The 20,430-nt window shown below is 50.8% G+C and overlaps 1 protein-coding gene and 1 long non-coding RNA gene across 4 annotated transcripts in view; both read left to right on the top strand.

Moving 5' to 3' along the window:
- LOC143693110 (uncharacterized) overlaps positions 1-17,671 on the top strand; it is a 41,983-nt gene extending 24,312 nt beyond the window's left edge. The window contains exons 1-8 of one of the 3 annotated variants that reach the window (XM_077173152.1): positions 11,888-12,019; positions 12,097-13,161; positions 13,260-13,301; positions 13,396-13,439; positions 13,541-13,584; positions 13,666-13,706; positions 13,788-13,904; positions 15,613-17,671. In XM_077173152.1, the coding sequence (XP_077029267.1) occupies positions 13,121-13,161; positions 13,260-13,301; positions 13,396-13,439; positions 13,541-13,584; positions 13,666-13,706; positions 13,788-13,904; positions 15,613-15,652 (369 nt within the window). In that variant the 5' untranslated portion in view covers positions 11,888-12,019; positions 12,097-13,120 and the 3' untranslated portion in view covers positions 15,653-17,671. Of the gene's footprint in view, positions 1-11,887; positions 12,020-12,096; positions 13,162-13,259; positions 13,302-13,395; positions 13,440-13,540; positions 13,585-13,665; positions 13,707-13,787 lie in introns of those variants that run through there. The other 2 variants (XM_077173151.1, XR_013180597.1) reach the window with 2 other exon arrangements.
- On the top strand, positions 10,985-11,775 carry LOC143693112 (uncharacterized). The gene is made up of 3 exons (XR_013180599.1): positions 10,985-11,495; positions 11,574-11,601; positions 11,689-11,775. It is a non-coding gene; the product is annotated as an uncharacterized LOC143693112 (long non-coding RNA).
- Positions 17,672-20,430: the final 2,759 nt, after the last annotated feature.

Consider the following 20,430-nt stretch of genomic DNA (forward strand, 5'->3'; position numbering starts at 1 on the left):
GATTAGGCAAGACTCGTCTGAACCATTTACCACATTTGTGGGCCGGGTAACGCAAAGAGCAGAAAGACAATGCGGCGATGATATAGCTCGCCCAATAATGATACGGGACATTATTGAAAATAATGCCAATGCAGAATGTAAAAGAGTTATCAAAGCCCTAGGAAAAGAAAAACCCACAGTGCCTGAAATGATGGATGCCTGTAACAAAATTGGGAGTCCACAGCAAGTGGCAATTATCCAGGCAAATGAACTTGGAAAAACTCTAGGAGAAAAAATTGAAAGGGCTCTTAGAGCTCAAACAGCGCAAGCAGTCGCACAGGCAGCACAAACAGAAGCTTTACCTATCAATCAACCAAAGACGAATGTCTGGGTTGCTTTAGCCAGGTCTGCAGGCTCCAATACCATCTGTCTATCTGACACAAGCCCTGACAAACCTTTTTCAACCTGTCTAGTCGGAGTACCTTTCCCAAAGGGTCTTGATAATGTTACTCCTGATAAATATTGGCCATATGATGATCATCACATATCTCCAACTCCCAGCCAGAAACACCAAACTTATATTGATAATTCTAAAGCTGATAAATCTGACCTTCAAGAGCTAGAAATCCTAGGCTCATTAACTATGGATACCTGTTACTTCTTTCATTTCCTAGGAGAAGACGGCCCTCATTTAAAGGTCACCCCATATCACCCAGCTTATAGCAATATGACTTCTCGTCTCCGTCCGTCCCGACCGTGCTACCCCCCCGATGCTCCTACAGGTAAAAACTCACTCACTAGCAGGAAAAATCCTTCCAATGCATTTTTTTCTATTTTTATCCTCTGAGTGTCCAACTTCTTTTGCTAAATTTCTACAGAGTTGAGCTCAAATTACCATTTCTGACCAGTGCAGAGACAAATGATGAAACATTCCTGAGTTATTCTTACTCTTCATCTTATGGCAGTACCAGCCAGCACTCAATTTGCATGATCTAACCAAAGTAGACATTTCACAGAAAAGCACTTTCTATAGCAATATTGAAAAACTATAGATTGAGGTAAAACCATCAAGTTTCTGCCCTCACTGGTGCAAAGTCACATGTTGTTTGAAGAGCATCCCACTGAATTTTCTAAAGATGTGTGAATGTGTCATCTGGACCACAGGAGATAAAGCAGGGTTAAAACACTGAGCAAAACTGAAGTTAACAAACACAAGGTTCATCAACCTTGCAATAGAAGCTTGCAGAAATCTTTCAAGGCTCATCCAATAAAGCCCCATGGCACTTGGTTCTTCCCCCTCCTCCCAAATCTCCATCCGTCTGAGCCAGCATCAGCAGGGAATTTTGCACGGAAGCTTGCCAGATAAAATAGCTATATCATCTGCCATTAGTTTTAGAGAGTTCTTCAAAAATAGGTTAAAAATTATTTTATCGATTATTTTTTAGCTGTGTCCTAAGTTAGGGATGGGCCAAGTCTTGTGTCTTTGTCTCACAGAAAGGTGGTTCACATGTCCTTTAATATCATATGTGCAAATGTTTCCAATCTGCATTCTGCCTTATCAGAAGGCTAATTAATTGCTTTATTATACTATATTACATTACATCTAAACCCAATCTGCCAAGTACTCAACCCCGCACACAACTCACAACTGTCACCCAACAGTCCCGACACGTACACACGCTTGGCCCCGACAGGCCAAGGAAACAAAACACCATCACTTTGGGTAAACAATCTCCACGCTGCATTCTACTTCGGCACAAACACAGGCACAGCAAATGAGATAAGAATTGATTTTACTTCCTCTGAGGTTCAGAGAATGTGAATCCCAGACATATTCTTGGGGAGAATTGTGCCTTGCTTTTCTCTGTGAAGAGAAATGCGGTGACAGGTGCACCCTTGCCTCCAGGGCAAAGAATCACAGAATGGTTTGGGTGGGAAGGGACCTTGAGGTTTATCTTTGATTTATGCAACACTTCAACAGGCAAGAGGGGGCTCATCTGCTTCAGAGCTGCTTGCTTTTCTCACACCTTTCACAAGCAAAGCCTGAAGCAAACCCTCCCAAGTTGCCCTATCGACCAGGGGACCCCTCAGCACTCGGCGATGCTGCCGGCAAAACCTCAAACTTTTACTCACACAGGGATGAGGCTGTGCACTCGGTCATAACCCAGATTCTCTTTTTCCCCACAGAATCCTCGAACTTCCTTTTTTCTCTCTGCAGGCCTTTTTGTAAGCACACCGATTAACAGACTACACAAGTTTCACCAGCAGACTTCAGCTAAATCCAAAATTGGTTTCTACCCCGAGTAAAATTTGCAACCCCCTGTCTCACCTGCGATGTTTGGAATTTTAGGAGGTGGCAGCCCACTGGAGATCAAAGGTCCTGGGCAGGGTGCAGGCCCACGGACACAGATGCCATCCCTTTTCCAAGGGAAACTAAACTCATCACCCCAGTTTCCTTACATCAGTTTGCCAAAGACGTTCGGCACTCCCAGGTCACTCAGAGTTCTCGTTGGCTGCAGACTCGGTCTTGGAGTTACGCCTCCTCCTAACACTCACCTCCTCACCTCAGCCCCCTACTGCTGCGTCCCCTTCTCCGCCCCTAACCCTACTCCATTTTCCAGCCTGCCCTTGCTCCATCCCTCACACTCTGCCCTTAACCCGTCCCACCACACTTCCCGCTCCATCCGTTACTTCACCCACCGCCCACCCGTGAGTCCCCCGCAGCAGCACGCAGGAGCCCGAGCCCTCGGAGGACGGCGCAGCTCTCGCAGCAGGACAACACCCAAGCGAGACAGGCAGGGACAACGTCTGTGGGCTGCAGGGTGTCACAGGGGGCTGCGGGCTGAGGGGAGGGGGCTGGAGGGTGACACAGAGGATGGGGGAGCTGAGAGGCAGAAGGGGGTGTTAGGAGCAACTGGGGGGCTCCAGGGTGGCACAGAGATGCTGAGAGGCTGGGAGTGGGGAGCTTGAGGGTGACAAGAAAAGGGTGAGGGGAAGCAGATGCCTTGAGGGGCAAAGTGGGGGCTGCTTGAGAGTGACAGGTGAAGCAGCCCTCACACCACCCCTAACCTTACCCTAAAAACCACCCCTAACCAGGTGGAGAGCGCACGGTGGAGGCCAGGGGGCCAAGGGACAACGCCAGAGTTCTCGGGGTGGCACACAGATATTGCGGGCTGAGGGGCAAGGAGGGGGAGGCTTGACAGATGGAGAGCTCACACCGAGGGTTAGGGGTACAAAGGACACAGGGTACCAGGTAGGGTTAGGGTACAGGTGCAGCAGCCCTCAACCCAACCCCAAGGTCACCCTAAAGAGCACCCCTAGGACCCCAGTTTTCCCCAACAGCAGCACAAGGCAGTAACCCCAATGCTGGGACAGCCCCAGAAGTCTCCCAGCAGCTGCAGGCAGCAACCCTAATAAACAGGTAGCAATGATGTTTGTGGTCTAGAGAGTGACAGGAGTTGGGGGCTGAGCAGTTTTTTAGGGGTTTTTTTAGGGTTTTTCTCACAGCTTTAAAAGGATATTTTAGGGCTTTTTTGGAGGAGTTTTCCAGGAATTTTCTGGGAACATTTAGGATACTTTTAGGGCTTTTTCAGGGCTTTTAAAAGATTTTGTTAGGGTATTTTAAGGGTTTTCTTAGTACTTTTAAGAATTGTTTGGGGGGGGGAATTGGGTATTCTTGGGGGTTTTTTAGGACTATTGAGGGTATGTGGAGGACTTTTTAGGGCTAGGGTATTTTTAGGGGTTTTTGAGGGAATTTTTAGGCTTTTTTAGGGTCTTATCAGGGCATTTTAAGGATTTTTGGGGTATTTTTAGAGCTCTTTTTGGACTATTTAGGGTATATTTCGGGATTTCTAAAGGTTCTTTGGGGATTTTTAGGGGTTTTTTAAAAGTAGGGTATTTCCAGTGTATTCTAACAGCATTCTGAGGCTATTTTTAGGTTTTCATGGGGTTTTTAGGACATTTTGAAGATTAGGGGGTTTTCCGGGAATTTTTAGGTTTTTTTAGGGTCTTTTCATGGCACAACACATGGAGGCTGAGGGGCAGCTCGAGGGGCACTGTGCGGGCTTGAGGGTGACAGAGGCTGGGAGCTGAGGGAGGAACAGGGAGAGGGGACAGCGGGTGACACACAGAGATGCTGAGGGTGGCAGGGGCAGCTGTAGGGTGACACAGAGAAGCTGGGGGCTGAGGGGCAAAGGAGAGGGGTCAAGGGTGACACACAGGAGGTGAGGGCTGGAGGGCAGAGGGACCGGTTGAGGGGTAAAGGGAGAGGGCTTGAGGGCTGGACAGTCCAGTGGAGATCAGGGGTGCACGGTACAGCTGTACCACCCCTCACCCCAGCCCTAACCTCAGCCTAAGCAGCCCCCCTAAAAACAGCCTTTTCCCCCAACAGCAGCACAACCCAGCAACCCTAACAGCGAGACCAGACAGCAACCCTCACACAGCAGCACAATGACAGAACCCTCAGAGGACAACAGACCCACTGCAAAAAGGTAGGGACGACATCTGTGGGCTAGACAGCAAGAGGTAGAGTTCGGAGACTGAGCACGTCTTTGTGAGGTTTCTTTCCAGGACTTTTAAAGGTATTGAGGGGATTTTGGAAGGGACTTTTCTGGGACTTCTTAGGGTATTGTTGGGGCTTTTTCAAAGCCATTTTATGAGTCTTTAGCATATTTTGAAGATTACGGTCAGGGTCAGAGGAAACACCCTCAGAAAAGGCAGAGTTTTAGGACCGCAGGGGAATGCTTGAGCAAGGGGCCAGCGGTAGCACAGCGGGTCGGGTCCCACGCCGCCAGTCCGAAGGCTGTAAGTTTTAGACCCAGCTAAGTTGTTGTGGTTAGGGTTAGATGCTCTCAGCTATGGTCTGGGAGAACTTCTGCACAGAAAAACTCACCCCCCGCGTCTCCCGACGCCAGTTTGCAGGAGGTGCTCGGCACTGCCAGGGCAGCCCGAGTTCTCGGCAGAGGCAGCTTTGCTCCCGGAGAAATCCTGCGCCGGCCCTCTTCCCCGTAAAGCCAAACTCACCCCCGCTGCGCGTCGACGTCCGTTCGCAGGAGGCACGTGGCGCTCCAAGGGCGGCAAGAGTTCTCGGCGTCGGCAGCCACGGTCTGGGGCACACAGAGAGGAAAGACGGTTAATTTCCTTAGAAAGGGAAGTCTGGCAGCCCATGGTTTAAGGGGCAGATGAAGGGCTGTGCAGGGGAAGGAACTCCTCACAGGACCTTTCTTCACCTCAAGCCCACTCCAAGGTCTACCAGCCCCCCGTGTGCCCAGCTGCTTTCAGAGGGTTACCCAGGCACACCCGCACAGGGAGCCGCTAGTCCAGAGGGGCTAACAGGAGCATCCCAAGGGTCCCTCCAGGAACTTCGGTTGGAGCATCCAGCACGGACTAGGGAGCAGCCGGACCCACCCGGGCACGGAGCATCACTTTGAGAAAATGCCAAGGGAAGAGCCCTTTTGCCAAGGGGCAGCATCTGAGCAGGCCAGGCAGCATGTGGGGTTCGAGGAGAGGGCTTTCAACTTTCCCCTTTTACTGTGCCAGTCCCTCCCCAGGGCCCCCAGACCCTCCACAGCACTCCCAGAAAGGAGAGGGGTTATTAGGAGAAAAAGGGTTTAGAAAAAAGGGAAAAAGCTTCCTTTTCCTTAATTTTTTGTGTTCAAACTGGGAGGAACTCTGCTTCCCCTACAATTTTAGTGGTCTCAGTTGAAAGAATCCCTGCCTTTTCTATGCTGTTTAGGGTGTTAATTGACAGGGAGTCCTCATTTTCGATTATCTTCCAGTTTAAGTAGAAGGGGAAAACCTTGACAATGTTTCTTATGGGTTTGAATTAAGGGGAGCCGCCCCCGTTTTGTTGTCCTGAGGCTTAAATTGAGGGAGAAGCCCAGCTATACCTTCCATCTTAAGAGTTTGAATCCCTCTTTTTCCATCACTGGAGAGAATTAAAGTGAGGAAAACCCCTCTTTTCCCAGTACTTAAGGAGAATAAATTAAAGGGCAGACGCTATTTATTTGCAATTATATTAGTTTCAGTAGAGGTAACTGGCCCATTTCCTCTGCTTAAGGGGTTCACTGGAAGGAAGCTCTGCTTTTTTCAGCATCTTAAGGGTTTAAAACTACATTTCAGGGCCCTTCTTTCTGTGCCATAGGACCAAGTATCTCAGAGCAGGGTAAGCCTGGCACGCACTTAACCCTTACACTGCCTGGGAAGCTTTTATTTCTCTTATTTTTACTTATAATGCAGATAGACCTAATTAGAGGTCCCAAGGAGACTTAGACAATTCATATCATAAGCATTCTTCTCCACTGGACTTAGTCACACGTGAAGTACTACTTAGTAGCCACTAAGGAATAATTATGTAAGTTCACAGCAAATTAGCCAATTTATTGAGTTATGCTGCCTAAACAGAAACTTTTATTTCTTACCCGTTGTCTGCCCATTTACTCCTAGTAGCTGTTGTAAAAAAGAAAGCGCTGATATTTTTCTGAAGAATTTCCTTCTATAACAAGCCCTTTTCTCCCCTTGAACTTGAGTCAGAGAAGCCAAACACCTGCAGCCGCTCTGAGGGTTTTTATACCCGGTGGGATTGGCCCCCTCCCTTTTCCCAGGTGCCATGGATACGAGAGGCGGGCACCATCAGGGGTATATTAACCCCAGCCTTTGCTCAGGGGCTTCATTCCCCCTCTGGGATGTGCTGGGATAAGAGCTCTCCTCTCATTTCAGTGAAGAAGCTCTTTCAGCTTATTTCAGCTTGTTTTCAGCAGGTGTTTCTGGGCATTTAAAGCAACAGAGGCTTTGAAGATACTGTGAAGAAAACAGCATGGAATACAGGGAGTATTTAAGTTCACAATTTTGGGTTTTGTGTTTAGGGGTGGTAAAGCACGTTTTTAATTTCTGGTTTTGTTCTTATTTCGTTTTGTATTTTTTTTTATTTAGGAGGAGCGCAGCTTCCAGAGGCTCCAGGTTGTGTCAACTGCAACACTTTTTTCAGCAGATTCATTGTGTCACAAGAGGGATCTGCCCAGTGTCCAAGATGATGTTTGAGATTGAGGCTTCAGGTGAGTTGAGGGTTGTGACTGGGAGAGGGAGGGTGAGCGGGTATCTGGTTAGGAGTTATTGTTGGGGGGGTGGTTTTGAAGGCAGCAGGGTGAGAAAGGGTGTTTATTTGAGCCCCCCACCCAAGGCCTTTTAGAAGCCGAGCGGAGGCATTCACACGTCTTACAGCACGCAAGGTCACCCACTGCACTCACAGGAATGCCATTTCACTTTGCCTTTCTCTAATCCAGGTGCCACTCACAATAATGGCCACAGCCTTGGAATCAGGATGAAGCTGGAGCCTGAAGGAGCCAGGCACACTCAGGAGAGGGCAAGTAGCCGACTCGCTGGGATTTGGCCCACATAACTCTGTACTCATACTTTGGTTTTGTTTTTCTTTATTGTAGCTGACCGAGAGGCTAACAGGCGATCACGGGGCCCTCCGAGGCAGACTCATTTCAGGCGCAACGTGGATCCACATCACCGATCATCCAAAAGATAAGTCAGGGCCACGGCCTGGAGATGGGATGATGGGAGAGTAGCGGGTTGGGAGTTCCTGGGACAGATTTAAAAATTAGCAGAGGGAAAAGCAATCTTCTCCAAGGGGCCTCTTAGGACATCTAAAGGGAGAGGCTCTACTTGTGACGGCAGCTTTCAGGCGGGCAGCGCAGAGCAGTTCCGGTCCACGTCGTGTTGTCTGGCGTACCGTGTTACCTAGTGTGTCTTTGGGGTCCCTTTTGCCTTTTCCCCTCGAGGCCCTCACCACAAGCATGATGTGTTGCGTTTGTCGTCCCCCTGTTTGTCACGTTCTGTGTCACGGGTGTCCGCACATATTTGTGCCGGAGCTGCCCTGCCCTGCCCTGCCGCATAGCCTGCTGCAAGAGGACAAGTCCCAGGGACTTGCAGTTTGTGGGGTGTTGCCAGACTCTAGATGATATTCCTAGATAGACAGAAGATGTTTGGAGCTGTGAAGTTATCCCGCAGCCCTTTGACTTTTGTCCTCACTTTCTTTCAGACGCAGAAGGATAAAATCCATCCACCCATCCCGAGTGAGGAGGTTCCCCCGAGCAGGTCAGTCACCGTTTGCCTCTGCAGGGGGAGTGTCAAGTGTGACTCTGTTACAGCACTGTTCTTTTTCTTTTTAGGAGGTACAGCTGGATATCGGCAGTCAAGATGAGGTAGGCAAGGTGAGCATTGAGTAGCGTCCAGAAGGAGTTGTTATTGCTCCAGTCTCACTTTCCGGTGCAACTCTGAGCATCTGTTCCTGTTTCTGCGCTTTAGGCAATCCACTCGGAGTACGCAGAGCCCCAGTCACCAACCGGCCGACGCACCGGGTGCGCCGCTCTCCCGAGCCCTGCAGAAGAATCACGGGACTCGTCGATGAAGCCTCTGCCTTTTCTGTTTAAAGGTGTCACCAGGGTATCCTTTGGCAATGGCTGAGGAGTCACGGTGAGTCGGGGAAGTAGGGAGGAGGAGCGAGGGTCCGCTCAGGTTTCAGCAATGCCACATGACCTCGTCTCCTCTTACCCCAGGCTTACCCCGTGACAATGGCATCAGCCTCGGAGCGCGGCCGAAGGGTGTGGCCCCAGGAGCCGGGCATTCTTGGGAAAACGGTGAGTAGCAGAATTGTTGGGTTTGGTCAGTGTGCTGCAGAGATCGTGCATTGATATTTGGATTTCTTTCATGTAGCTGACTAAGAAACAACAGGGAGTTGTTGAACAACAGTGCCAGCAAGAACTTCCCAGATGTTGAAGCTGTCTTATTTTGCACCTGACACGGACCGGCATCCCCAGCTGTGTGAGAGATAAGTAGAGGGCTACAACCCAGAGAGGGGATGAAAGCGGCGCGCAGGTTAGGGACCCACCGGGAGGGGTTTTTGAGTCTCCTTTGCAGATGGGGGTGTCCATGGAGCGGCCCCTTAGGCCCCTAAAAGCAAAGCCTGACTTTTGATCACAGTGCTGAGGTGCGCAGGGCAGAGCAGTCCCGGTGTGTATCGTGTCACTTGTCTTTTGTGTATTATGTGTGTTTGGATATGTCATTTCCTTTACCTTAGGCCTTGGAGGGGCCTGTCAGAAACCCTGGCATCATTGTTAGCATCTGCGATCTCTGCATTCCTCGGCCTGGCAGCCAAGCCGTAGAACTTTGGACTCAGGAGCTCAGACAGGCATCAGACTCTCTTGTCTTCTTAGCAGCATCCGGTCAGGTGTCTTTTCAGGTCTTGTTCTGAGCTGTATGGACAGCTGTGCCCCGCCAGGATCCATTATGGCGGACTAGGACTTGAAAGAACGTGAGGGCAGGTAGAGGCTTCTGGCCGTGGGATTCTCGGGCATCCATCTTTGCAGGTCTTGGAATAAATCATTTGGTTAGCATCTTCTTCCTCCAGGTTTCTCTGAGCCTCATCAGCTCACCATCGGTCTCACCTCGGTCATCTCCTTTTGCATTCTCTCAGTCCTTGCCGGCATTTTCCTTGCCAGGAGATTTCTGTCTGTGTCGTGTCCCCATTGTCTGTCACGTCCTGTCTGTCCTGTGTCACGGGTGTCTGCACACACATTTGTTCCGGAGCTGCTCTGCCCTGCCGCATAGCCTGGTGCAATAGGAGAAGTCCCGGGGACTTGAAGTTTGTAATGTGGGATGTAGTTGGACTCTAGGTGGGATTTGTAGATGGACACAGGATATCTGGAGCTCTTAAGTTATTCTGCAACAGTTTGACTGTTGTCCTGACTTTTTTTTCAGATTCAGATGGATTAAATGTGTGCCAGAGGGCCCCATCCTGGGTGAGTGGTTTCCCCCGAGCAGGTGAGGCACCATTTGTCTCTGCAGCAGAAGTGTACGTGGTGACTCTGTTACAGCTCTCTTCTTTGTCTTTCTTTTTAGGAAGTAAATCTGGATACCAGCAGTCAAGGTGAGCAGTGGAGAGAAGTAGCTGCTATTGCTCAGGTCTTAGTTTCTGGTGCTGCTCTAAGCTTCCATTCTCTTTTTTGTGGTTTAGGCATTCCACTCAGAGCCTGCCAAGCCCCCGTCACCAGCCGGCGGATGCACCGGGTTCCCTGCACGTGTGTGCCCTGTGGATGCATTACAGGACCTGGTGAGGAAGCCCTGAACTCTTCTATTTAAAGGTGCCATCCGGGTGGCCTTGGGCACCTGCGGAGGAGTTGTGTTGAGTCGGGGAAGTAGGGAGGAGGAGCGAGGGTCCCCTCAGGTTTCAGCCATGCCAAATCACCTCCTCTCCTCTTAACCCAGGCACCCCCCGTGACGACGGCCTCGGTCTCCGAGCGTGCCTGAAGCGTGCGGCCCGAGCAGCTGAGCGTTCTTAGGAGCAGGGTGAGTAGCAGACTTGTGGGGTTTTGGCCGATGGGCTGCCAAGATCGGGCACTGATGTTTGGTTTTCTTTAATACAGCTGTCTGAGAGACATCAGCCCGGTGCTAGCAGGAGCTTCCCAGCTGATGAGGTGGCCTTTCTTCACACCCGAGACCGGCATCCCCAGCTGTGCGAGAGATAAGTAGAGGGCCACGACCCACAGGGGGGATGAAAGCAGGGTGCTGGTTTGGGAATTACTGGGAGGGGTTTTTGAGTCCCTTTTGGAGGTGGGGGGGTGTCCATGAAGCGGCCCCTAAGGGCCCCTAAACGCGAAGCCTGACTTTGGATCACAGTGCTGAGGCACGCAGGGCAGAGCAGTCCCGGTGTGTATCGTGTCACTTGTCTTTTGTGTATTATGTGTGTTTGGATATGTCATGTCTTTTACTTTAGGCCTTGGAGGGGCCTGTCAGAAACCCTGGCATCATTGTTAGCATCTGCGATCTCTGCATTCCTCGGCCTGGCACCCAGGCCATAGAACTTTCGCCTCAGGAGCTCAGAGAGGCATCAGACTCTCTTGTCTCTTTAGCAGCATCCGGTCAGATGTCTTTTCAGGTCTTGTTCTGAGCTGTATGGGCAGCTGTGCCCCGCCAGGATCCATTATGGCGGACTAGGACTTGAAAGAACGTGAGGGCAGGTAGAGGCCTCTGACCGTACGATTCTTGGGCATCCATCTTTGCAGGTCTTGGAATAAATCATTTGGTTAGCATCTTCTTCCTCCAGGTTTCTCTGAGCCTCATCAGCTCACCATCGGTCTCCCCTCAGTCATCTCCTTTTGCATTCTCTCAGTCCTCGCAGCCATTTTCCTTGCCAGGAGATTTCTGTCCGTGTTATGTCCCCGTTGTCTGTCACGTCCTGTCCTGTGTCACGGGTGTCTGCACACACATTTGTGCTGGAGCTGCTCTGCCTTGCCGCATAGCCTGGTGCAGTAGGAGAAGCCCCAGGGACTTGAAGTTTGTAATGTGGGGTGTAGTTGGACGCTAGGTGGGATTTGTCGATGCAGACAAGATAGCTGGAGCTCTTAAGTTATTCTGCAACAGTTTGACTGTTGTCCTGACTTTTTTTTCAGATTCAGATGGATTAAATGTGTGCCAGAGGGCCCCATCCTGGGTGAGCGCTTTCCCCCGAGCAGGTGAGGCACCATTTGTCTCTGCAGCAGAAGTGTATGCGGTGACTCTGTTCCAGCTCTGTTCTTTGTCTTTCTTTTTAGGAAGTAAATCTGGATACCAGCAGTCAAGGTGAGCAGTGGAGAGAAGTAGCTGTTATTGCTCAGATCTCAGTTTCTGGTGCTGCTCTAAGCTTCCTTTCTATTTTTTGTGCTTTAGGCAATTCACTCAGGGTATGCCAAGCTCCCGTCACCAGCTGGCGGATGCACCGGGTCCCCTGCACGTGTGAGCCCTGTGGATGCATTACAGGACCTGGTAATGAAGCCCTGAACCCTTCTATTTAAAGGTGCCATCCGGGTGGCCTTGGGCAGCTCCAAGGAGTTGTGTTGAGTCGGGGAAGTAGGGAGGAGGAGCGAGGGTCCCCTCAGGTTTCAGCCATGCCAAATCACCTCATCTCCTCTTAACCCAGGCACCCCCCGTGACGACGGCCTCGGTCTCCGAGCGTGCCCGAAGCGTGCGGCCCGAGCAGCCGAGCGTTCTTAGGAGCAGGGTGAGTAGCAGACTTGTGGGGTTTTGGCCGATGGGCTGCCAAGATCGGGCAGTGATGTTTGGTTTTCTTTAATACAGCTGTCTAAGAGACCCCAGCCCGGTGCCAGCAGGACCTTCCCGGCTGACGAGGTGGCCTTTCTTTGCACCCGAGACCGGCATCCCCAGCTGTGCGGGAGATAAGTAGAGGGCCACGACCCGCAGAGGGGATGAAAGCAGGGTGCTGGTTTGGGAATTACTGGGAGGGGTTTTGAGTCTCCTTTGGAGATTGGGGGTGTCCATTAGGCGGCCCCTTAGGCTCCATAAAAGCAAAGTCTGACTTTGGATCACAGTGCTGAGGCGCGCAGGGCAGAGCTGTCCCGGTGTGTATCGTGTCCCTTGTCTATTTTGTACTGTGTTGTTTGGCTATGTCATGTCTTTTACTTTAGGCCTTGGAAGGGCCTGTCAGAAACCCTGGCATCATTGTTAGCATCTGCGATCTCTGCATTCCTCGGCCTGGCAGCCAAGCCGTAGAACTTTGGACTCAGGAGCTCAGAGAGGCATCAGACTCTCTTGTCTCTTTAGCAGCATCCGGTCAGGTGTCTTTTCAGGTCTTGTTCTGAGCTGTTTGGGCAGCTCTGCCCCGCCAGGATCCATTATGGCGGACTAGGACTTGTAAGAACGTGAGGGCAGGTAGAGGCTTCTGGCTGTAGGATTCTCAGGCATCCATCTTTGCAGTTCTTGGATAAAATCATTCCGTTAGCATCTTCTTCCTCCAGGTTTCTTTGAGCCTCATCAGCCCACCAGCAGTCTCCCCTCGGTCATATCATTTGGCATCTTCTCAGTCCTTGCAGTCATCCTTCTTGCCCAGAGATTTCTGTCTGTGTTGTGTGCCTGTTGTTTGTCGTGTCCTGTCTGTCCTGTGTCACGGGTGTCTGCACACATTTGTGCCGGAGCTGCTCTGCCCTGCCGCATAGCCTGGTGCAGTAGGAGAAGTCCCGGGGAGTTGAAATTTGTAATGTGGGGTGTGGTTGGGGTCTAGGTGCAATGTGTAGATGGACACAAGATATCTGGAGCTCTTAAGTTATCCTGCAGGCCTTTGACTTTTGTCCTAACTTTCTTTCAGATGCAGAAGGATAAAATCCAGGGCAGAGCCCCCCATCCCAGGTGAGGGGATTGCCCTGAGCAGGTCAGTCTCCATTTGTCTGTGCAGAGGAAGCATAAATGGTGGCTGTTACAGCATTGTTCTTTGTTTCTCTTTTTAGGAGGTCAAGGCTGAGAGCAGCAGTCAAGGCTGAGTGGGCAAGGTGAGCATTGATTAGCGTACAGAAGCAGTTGTTATTGCTGAGTTCTCAGTTTTGGTGCAGCTCTAAGCATCTCCTCTTGTTTCTTTTATTTTAGGTGGTCCACTTGCCATCTATCCTGGCTGAGCACGCCCATGTCAGGTGGGTGAGAGCTTAAGGTATCGGCATGGCATCCTTGTCAGACTTGGGAGGTTGCGTTTTCACAGAATATCCGCATGCTTTTCTGCTTTGTTTCATTGCAGGTGCCGTCGCTGCCCTAGGCACGCCAAGGAACAGAGGAGGGCAGGTGAGTCAGAGTTTAGGCAGGCTGACCCATAGGTGAGCGTTACACAGCAGCATGCTAAGCGTGTACCTTTTCTCTTTGCAGGTATCTTCCGGGCACCCTTCAGAGTCAAATCAAGATTTGAGGTGAGCCGGGGCAGTGGTGCGGAGGAGTCCCGGGGATTACTGGTTTTGAGGGCAATAGTCAGGTTTTCTGTTTTGTCTCAGGTACCCTGAGGAGGCTCGTAGCCAAAGCTTGGAAACGGCAGCACCGAAGCCCCCACGGAGAGCATCTCCATGTCCACGTCCGACCGAGGATGGATTTCGTCCGCTCCTCTTCCAAAAGCTAAGTGTCGGGGCCAGTGGTCGGGGGAAGGGGAAAAACCTTTACTCTCACAGGAGGCAATCAGATGTCAGCTTAGGGGACAGGTCTGTAGTGGGGTGGGCTCTCTGGAAGTAAAGGGAGAGGGTTTCCCCTCAGCCTCGCCAGAGCCTTTGCCGGGCAGGGCAGTTCCAACCCATCTCCACATTTCCGCGTACTTCGCGTCGTCCGCCTCCCTCGGCCCGACGTCGTCACGGATCTTTCCTCGGAGGAGCTCCCCTTCACGTCCAGAGCTACGGCCACGGTCACCCGGCAGTCGGCTTCCTTCTCTAGGCTCGCCGAGCCTCTCGAGCATCCTCTTAACTACTTCAGCACTAACTTCTTTTGACGAGTTACATTTCATCATCACGTGCCATCGTCATAGGGCTCCCTTTCCTTTGGCATCATCAGCCTCTGGCTGATCTTGCACTAGCAATCTCAGGTTCCTAAGGGGACAGTGCCAGGCAGTTGTCACTCGTCTCTGTGTCATGTCATCTGTGTCTATGTTACGTCGTCCGTGTCTGTGTTATGTAGTCCGTGTCCATCGTCTTCCGTGTCACAGGCCTTTTTCACGTCTCGACGCTTTATCGGCACTATTCCGTGCCACGTAGGCCATATTCTACTTCACGTTCCTTTCCGGATATCCCTTATTCCGGCATCTTTGCATTTTTACTTTGAGACCGGAACGTCTCACAGGGACAAGATGCTCTCATCCATCTTCCTTCTCACTACCGGCTTTGGTAGTGCCTTTTTTTCCACGCCATTCTCTTGGACTTCCTGAGGGAGCGTCTTACACCCTCCTCACGTGACTGCAGGAGTTCTATAGGTTCCATCTTCCCAGGGGGTATAGGGTTCAAGAATTAATCTTCCAGAGAGCTCTCTCAAGTCCTGGCTTACATTGCATGTACCTATGTTGGCTTATACTGTATGTACTTATATTGTATGTACCTATGCTGGCTTATACTGTATGTCCTTACAGTGTGTGTACCTATGTTGGCTTATACTGTATGTACTTATATTGTGCGTGCCTATGCTGGCTTATACTGTATGCACTTACACTGCGTGTACCTGTGTTGGCTTATACTGTATGTACTTATATTGTGTGTGCCTATGCTGGTTTATACTGTATGTACTTGTACTGTATGTACTTACACTGTGTGTACCTGTGTTGGCTTATACTGTATGTACTTATATTGTGTGTGCCTATGCTGGTTTATACTGTATGTACTTGTACTGTATGTACTTACACTGTGTGTACCTGTGTTGGCTTATACTGTATGTACTTATATTGTGTGTGCCTATGCTGGTTTATACCGTATGTACTTACTTACACTGTGTGTACCTGTGTTGGCTTATACTGTATGTACTTATACTGTCTGTACTTACACTGTGTGTAGCTATGTTGGCTTATACTGTATGTACTTACACTGTGTGTACCTATGCTGGCTTATACTGTATGTACTTATATTGTGTGTGCCTATGCTGGCTTATACTGTATGTACTTACACTGTACCACTTGTGCTCGGAGCTGCCCTGTCCTGCCACGTAGTCACAGTTAGGTAGAAAAGTTATAAAAACTTTACTGTTCATCTGTCTTTAATGGGGTTTTGGGTAGAAAATTTATCGGTCAGAGCAGGGACAAGTCCTAGCTGTCAGATAGCCACTCATTGACTGCTTTCTGTCGTCTCACAGGTCCCCGAGGCTCCCAATTTCCCCAGAATCTACCATTTGACATCAAGGAGCGGCAGCCAGAAGAAGCGTGGAAGCGCTCTCTTCAGCGTCTCGAGTAAGGGCCACACCGAGCACGTAAGCGGGAGGAGCGTGAGCGACAGCACGTGTCTGTCTGGGTGTGTGAGCGCATGCTGACTGGATTTAACCTTGTGCGTGTGACTTTTGCTTTTCAGGTTTTTCAACTCATTTTTAAATTTAGAATAAAAAATCCCCAGCCGGGGGGTTTTTTTTTTTTTCCCCCCGGCTGGGTTTTTTTTTCCCAGGTCCCGGTCGGTCAGCGAGGCGACATTCATCGCCAAAGTTTGGGTGCGGACCGGCCCGGGACTGGGGTTTTCGTCAGGCAGGAGGATTTTTAGGAGGCTCCCGGGAACCACGTTCCCGAGGAGGGGCGTGAGTGCGTGACGAGGATTAGCAGAGAGGTTGAGGTGTCAGTCAGCATGGGTTTGTGTGTAAGCTGAAGGCAGTGTGTGTGTGTTGAAGGGTTGTAGGGTTGTAACCTTGTCTGAGTTTTGCTTTTCAGGTTTTTCAACTCATTTTTAAATTTAGAATAAAAAATCCCCAGCCGGGGGGTTTTTTTTTTTTTTCCCCCCGGCTGGGTTTTTTTTTCCCGGGTCCCGGTCGGTCGGCGAGGCGACGTTCATCGCCAAAGTTTGGGCGCGGACCGGCCAGGGACCGGGGTTTTCGTCAGGCAGGAGGATTTTTTTTGGGTGCTCTCGGGAACCACGTTCCCGAGGAGCGGCGCGAATGCGTGCTGAGGGTCAGCGGAGCGGTCGAGGTCCGATCGAGTGTGGATGTGTGTGTGTTGAAGGGGTCTAGGGTTGTAACTTTGTCTGAGTTTTGCTTTTCAGGTTTTTCAACTCATTTTTAAATTTAGAATAAAAAATCCCCAGCCGGGGGGTTTTTTTTTTTTTTCCCCCCGGCTGGGCTTTTTTTTTCCCAGGTCCCGGTCGGTCAGCGAGGCGAGGTTCATCGCCAAAGTTTGGGTGCGGACCGGCCAGGGACCGGGGTTTTCGTCAGGCAGGAGGATTTTTCGGGGCCTCCCGGGAAGCAGGTTCCCGAGGAGGGGCGGGAGTGCGTGCCGAGGGTTAGCAGAGAGGTTGAGGTGTGAGTCAGCATGGGTGTGTGTGTAAGCTGAAGGCAGTGTGTGTGTGTTGAAGGGTTGTAGGGTTGTAACCTTGTATGAGTTTTGCCTTTCAGGTTTTTCAACTCATTTTTAAATTTAGAATAAAAAATCCCCAGCCGGGGGGTTTTTTTTTTTTTCCCCCCCGGCTGGGTTTTTTTTTCCCGGGTCCCGGTCGGTCAGCGAGGCGACGTTCATCGCCAAAGTTTGGGCGCGGACCGGCCAGGGACCGGGGTTTTCGTCAGGCAGGAGGATTTTTTCGTGATCCCGGGAACCACGTTCCTGAGGAGCAATGATTACTGGGGTGTAATTTAGCAGTTGTGATGGCAGCGATGGTGAATTTGTGTGTCCTGTGAAGGGGGTGTTAATGGTAGATGAGTGCTGTTTTATGTGTGCTTTTGTTGTTTTGCGTGTCCTGTGACAATAAATCAACCTGCAATGAAAATAGAAAAAGGTTATCATCTTGTGTTAGTATGTATTGTATTGCTCTGTATTGCTGTGTATTGCATTTGCATTAACTGCTGCATTCTGCTGTATTGCTCTGTATTGCTTTTGCATTAGCTGCTGCATTTTGCTGTATTGCTCTGTATTGCTCTGTATTGCATTTGCATTAACTGCTGCATTTTGCTGTATTGCTGTGTATTGCATTTGCATTAACTGCTGCATTTTGCTGTATTGCTCTGTATTGCTTTTGCATTAGCTGCTGCCTTGCCCTGTATTGCTCTGTATGTAAACTCGATTTTTACCAGTGCGTCTATGGATTGTATCTGCACTTGCATTTGTATACACTGTTTCCATGTATTTTGTTGATGTATAAATGAAAACATTCTTTTAATAAAGTTGAGTCACCCTTAATAAAGATACCCCCTGCCCTTCCCTACCCCCACCGTGGCTCCTGTCTTTTTTTTGGTGCGGTGTTGTCATTTCTTTCCACTGTATTTCTTCTTTTTGCTCCTCACTTTACTGTTCTATTTCTCCCTTAACTTCCATCCATATCTAACCCTTTGTTTCTGTTGCTTTTATAACTGTCTATCTCAGTCCTCTCGCTTCTTTTTCTCTCCACCTTCTCCTTTTCCTCGGTTTGTGTTTTTTGCTCTTAGTCCTTTCCTTTTTCAGCCCACTCCTAAGTTTTCACCTTCACTCTAATCCTAACCACTTTCTTTTTCCCTCTAACTCCTGTCCTTCTTCAGTTCTCCCACCCTCCTTTTCTTGTCTCACTCTGTCTTCCTGTGTATTCTTCTGTCTTCTTATCTCTTCTTTGTCTTTTCCTATCTATCTCTTCTCCCTCTCTGTCTCCCTCTGTGTCTTCTCCCTCTTTTCTCTCCTCTTTGTGTCTTTGTCCCTGTTCTCTCCCTCTATTTTTTTCCAACTCTTTTCTCTCTCCCTTTTCTCTCTGGTTCTCTGTCTGTCTTTTCTCTGTGCTTCTCTGTCTTTGTCTCTTCTGTCTGCTCCTCTGTCTTTTCTCTCTGCTCTTCTGTGTCTCTTTTCTCTCTGCTCTTCTGTGTCTCTTTTCTCTCTGCTCCTATGTCTCTCTTTTCTTCTTGCTTCTCTCTCTGTCTTTTCTCTCTGCTTCTCTGTGTTTTCTCTCTTCTTCTCTCTCTTTTCTCTCTTCTTCTCTCTCTCTGTCTTTTCTCTTTGCTTCTCTGTCTTTTCTCTCTGCTTCTGTCTGTCTTTTCTCTCTTCTTCTCTCTCTCTGTCTTTTCTCTCTGCTTCTGTCTGTCTTTTCTCTCTTCTTCTCTCTCTCTGTCTTTTCTCTTTGCTTCTCTGTCTTTTCTCTCTGCTTCTGTCTGTCTTTTCTCTCTTCTTCTCTCTCTCTGTCTTTTCTCTTTGCTTCTCTGTCTTCTCTCTTTGCTTCTGTCTGTCTTTTCTCTCTGCTTCTCTCTTTTTGTCTCTCCTTCTCTTTTCCTATTTCCTCTCTCTTTCTCTCTTCTTCTCTTTCTAACTTTGTTTTCCTTTCTAGCTTTAGTTTAAGAAAGCAGCAGTAGAAACTTTCAGGCTCCCTGGGAGTAAAAAAAAAAAAAAAATTAAAAAGCAAACCATTTACTCCCCGGGAGCCTGAAATTTCCTACTGCTGCACCGGACATATGGTTTTTCTTCTTTTTACTATATACAGTATATAGGGACCCCACCTGTCACCAATCAATACTAATCAGTACTCCCCACCCACATACACACCCCTCCCATGCTGCCCCCACCCCCATGGCCACCCACCTCGCCAGACCCACCCCCTGCAAGCCAGCACCCCACCCCATGCCATTTACATATAGACCGTGCAGTCACAGCGCCACCTGCCGTTTACTCGCGAGTACTGCATTCACAGCGCCACCTGCCGTCTGCAACCGGGTACTACATGCACAGCGCCACCTGCTGCTTGCCGGCCGGTACTGCACTCACAGCGCCACCTGCTGCTTGCCGGCCGGTACTGCATGCACAGCGCCCCCTGCTGCTTGCCGGCCGGTACTGCACTCACAGCGCCACCTGCTGCTTGCCGGCCGGTACTGCACTCACAGCGCCCCCTGCCGCTTACCCCGCAGTACTGCACCCGCGGCGCACACCCGATGACATCACCAGCGCGACACGCCCCAGAAAGGACCCCAGTGCACAGGCGTCCCCAGCAATCGCCCGACCGAAACAGCGCCCCCCTCCCCACGCCCCCCAGACCCCCGCGCGCCCCGCCGCCGGCCCCACACGAACCGGAACGCCATTCCGGCCACAGGTGACCCACAAAACCCGCGCAAAACCCTCCCAAAACCCCGAAAAAAATCCCGGTCCCGGCGGCCGCCATTTTGCCGCCAATGACGTCACTCGGCCGGCCGCCATCTTGCCCCCCCGCACCACGTGACCCCCTCGCGGCCGCCATTTTGTTGCCGTAAATGACGTCACCCCGCACGGCCGCCATATTGCCGTAAATTACGTCACCGACCGCCATGTTGTCCCCCGTACCACGTGACCACCTCGCGGCCGCCATGTTGCCGTAAATGACGTCACAGAGCACTCGCCGCCATCTTGTCTCCCGGGTCACGTGACCCGCGGCGGCCGCCATCTTGGTCCCCGACCACGTGACCGACTGGCGGCCGCCATCTTGGCTGCCGTACCACGTGACTCACTGGGCGCCGCCATGTTGTACGACACCACGTGACTTTATGGGCGCCGCCATATTGGATGACATCACAGGGTCCGCCATCTTGCCTCCCCGGTCACGTGACCGCCGCCATCTTGGTCCCTAGTCACGTGACCGCATGGGGGCGGCCATCTTGGTTCCCAGATCACATGACCCGCTGGGCACCGCCATATTGGACGCCACCACGTGACCATATGGGCGCCGCCATCTTGATGACGCATCACAACGTCACAGCGGCCGCCATCTTGGTCCCTAGTCACATGACCCCATGGGCGCCGCCATCTTGCTGCCGTAAATGACGTCACCCCCTACGACAGCCACGTTGCCGTAAATGACGTCAGCGGCCGCCATTTTGCCGTAAATGACGTCACAGAGCACTCGCCGTCATCCCAGCTGTCAAGTCACGTGACCCCCGGTCGCCGCCATCTTGGTCACCAGTCACGTGACCGCCGCCATCTTGGCCCCGGTCACGTGACACCATGGGGCCGCCATCTTGGTCCTGTACCACGTGACCATATGGGGGCCGCCATCTTGATGA

Source organism: Agelaius phoeniceus, unplaced genomic scaffold (assembly GCF_051311805.1).
Source record: "Agelaius phoeniceus isolate bAgePho1 unplaced genomic scaffold, bAgePho1.hap1 Scaffold_287, whole genome shotgun sequence".
Taxonomy (NCBI): domain Eukaryota; kingdom Metazoa; phylum Chordata; class Aves; order Passeriformes; family Icteridae; genus Agelaius; species Agelaius phoeniceus.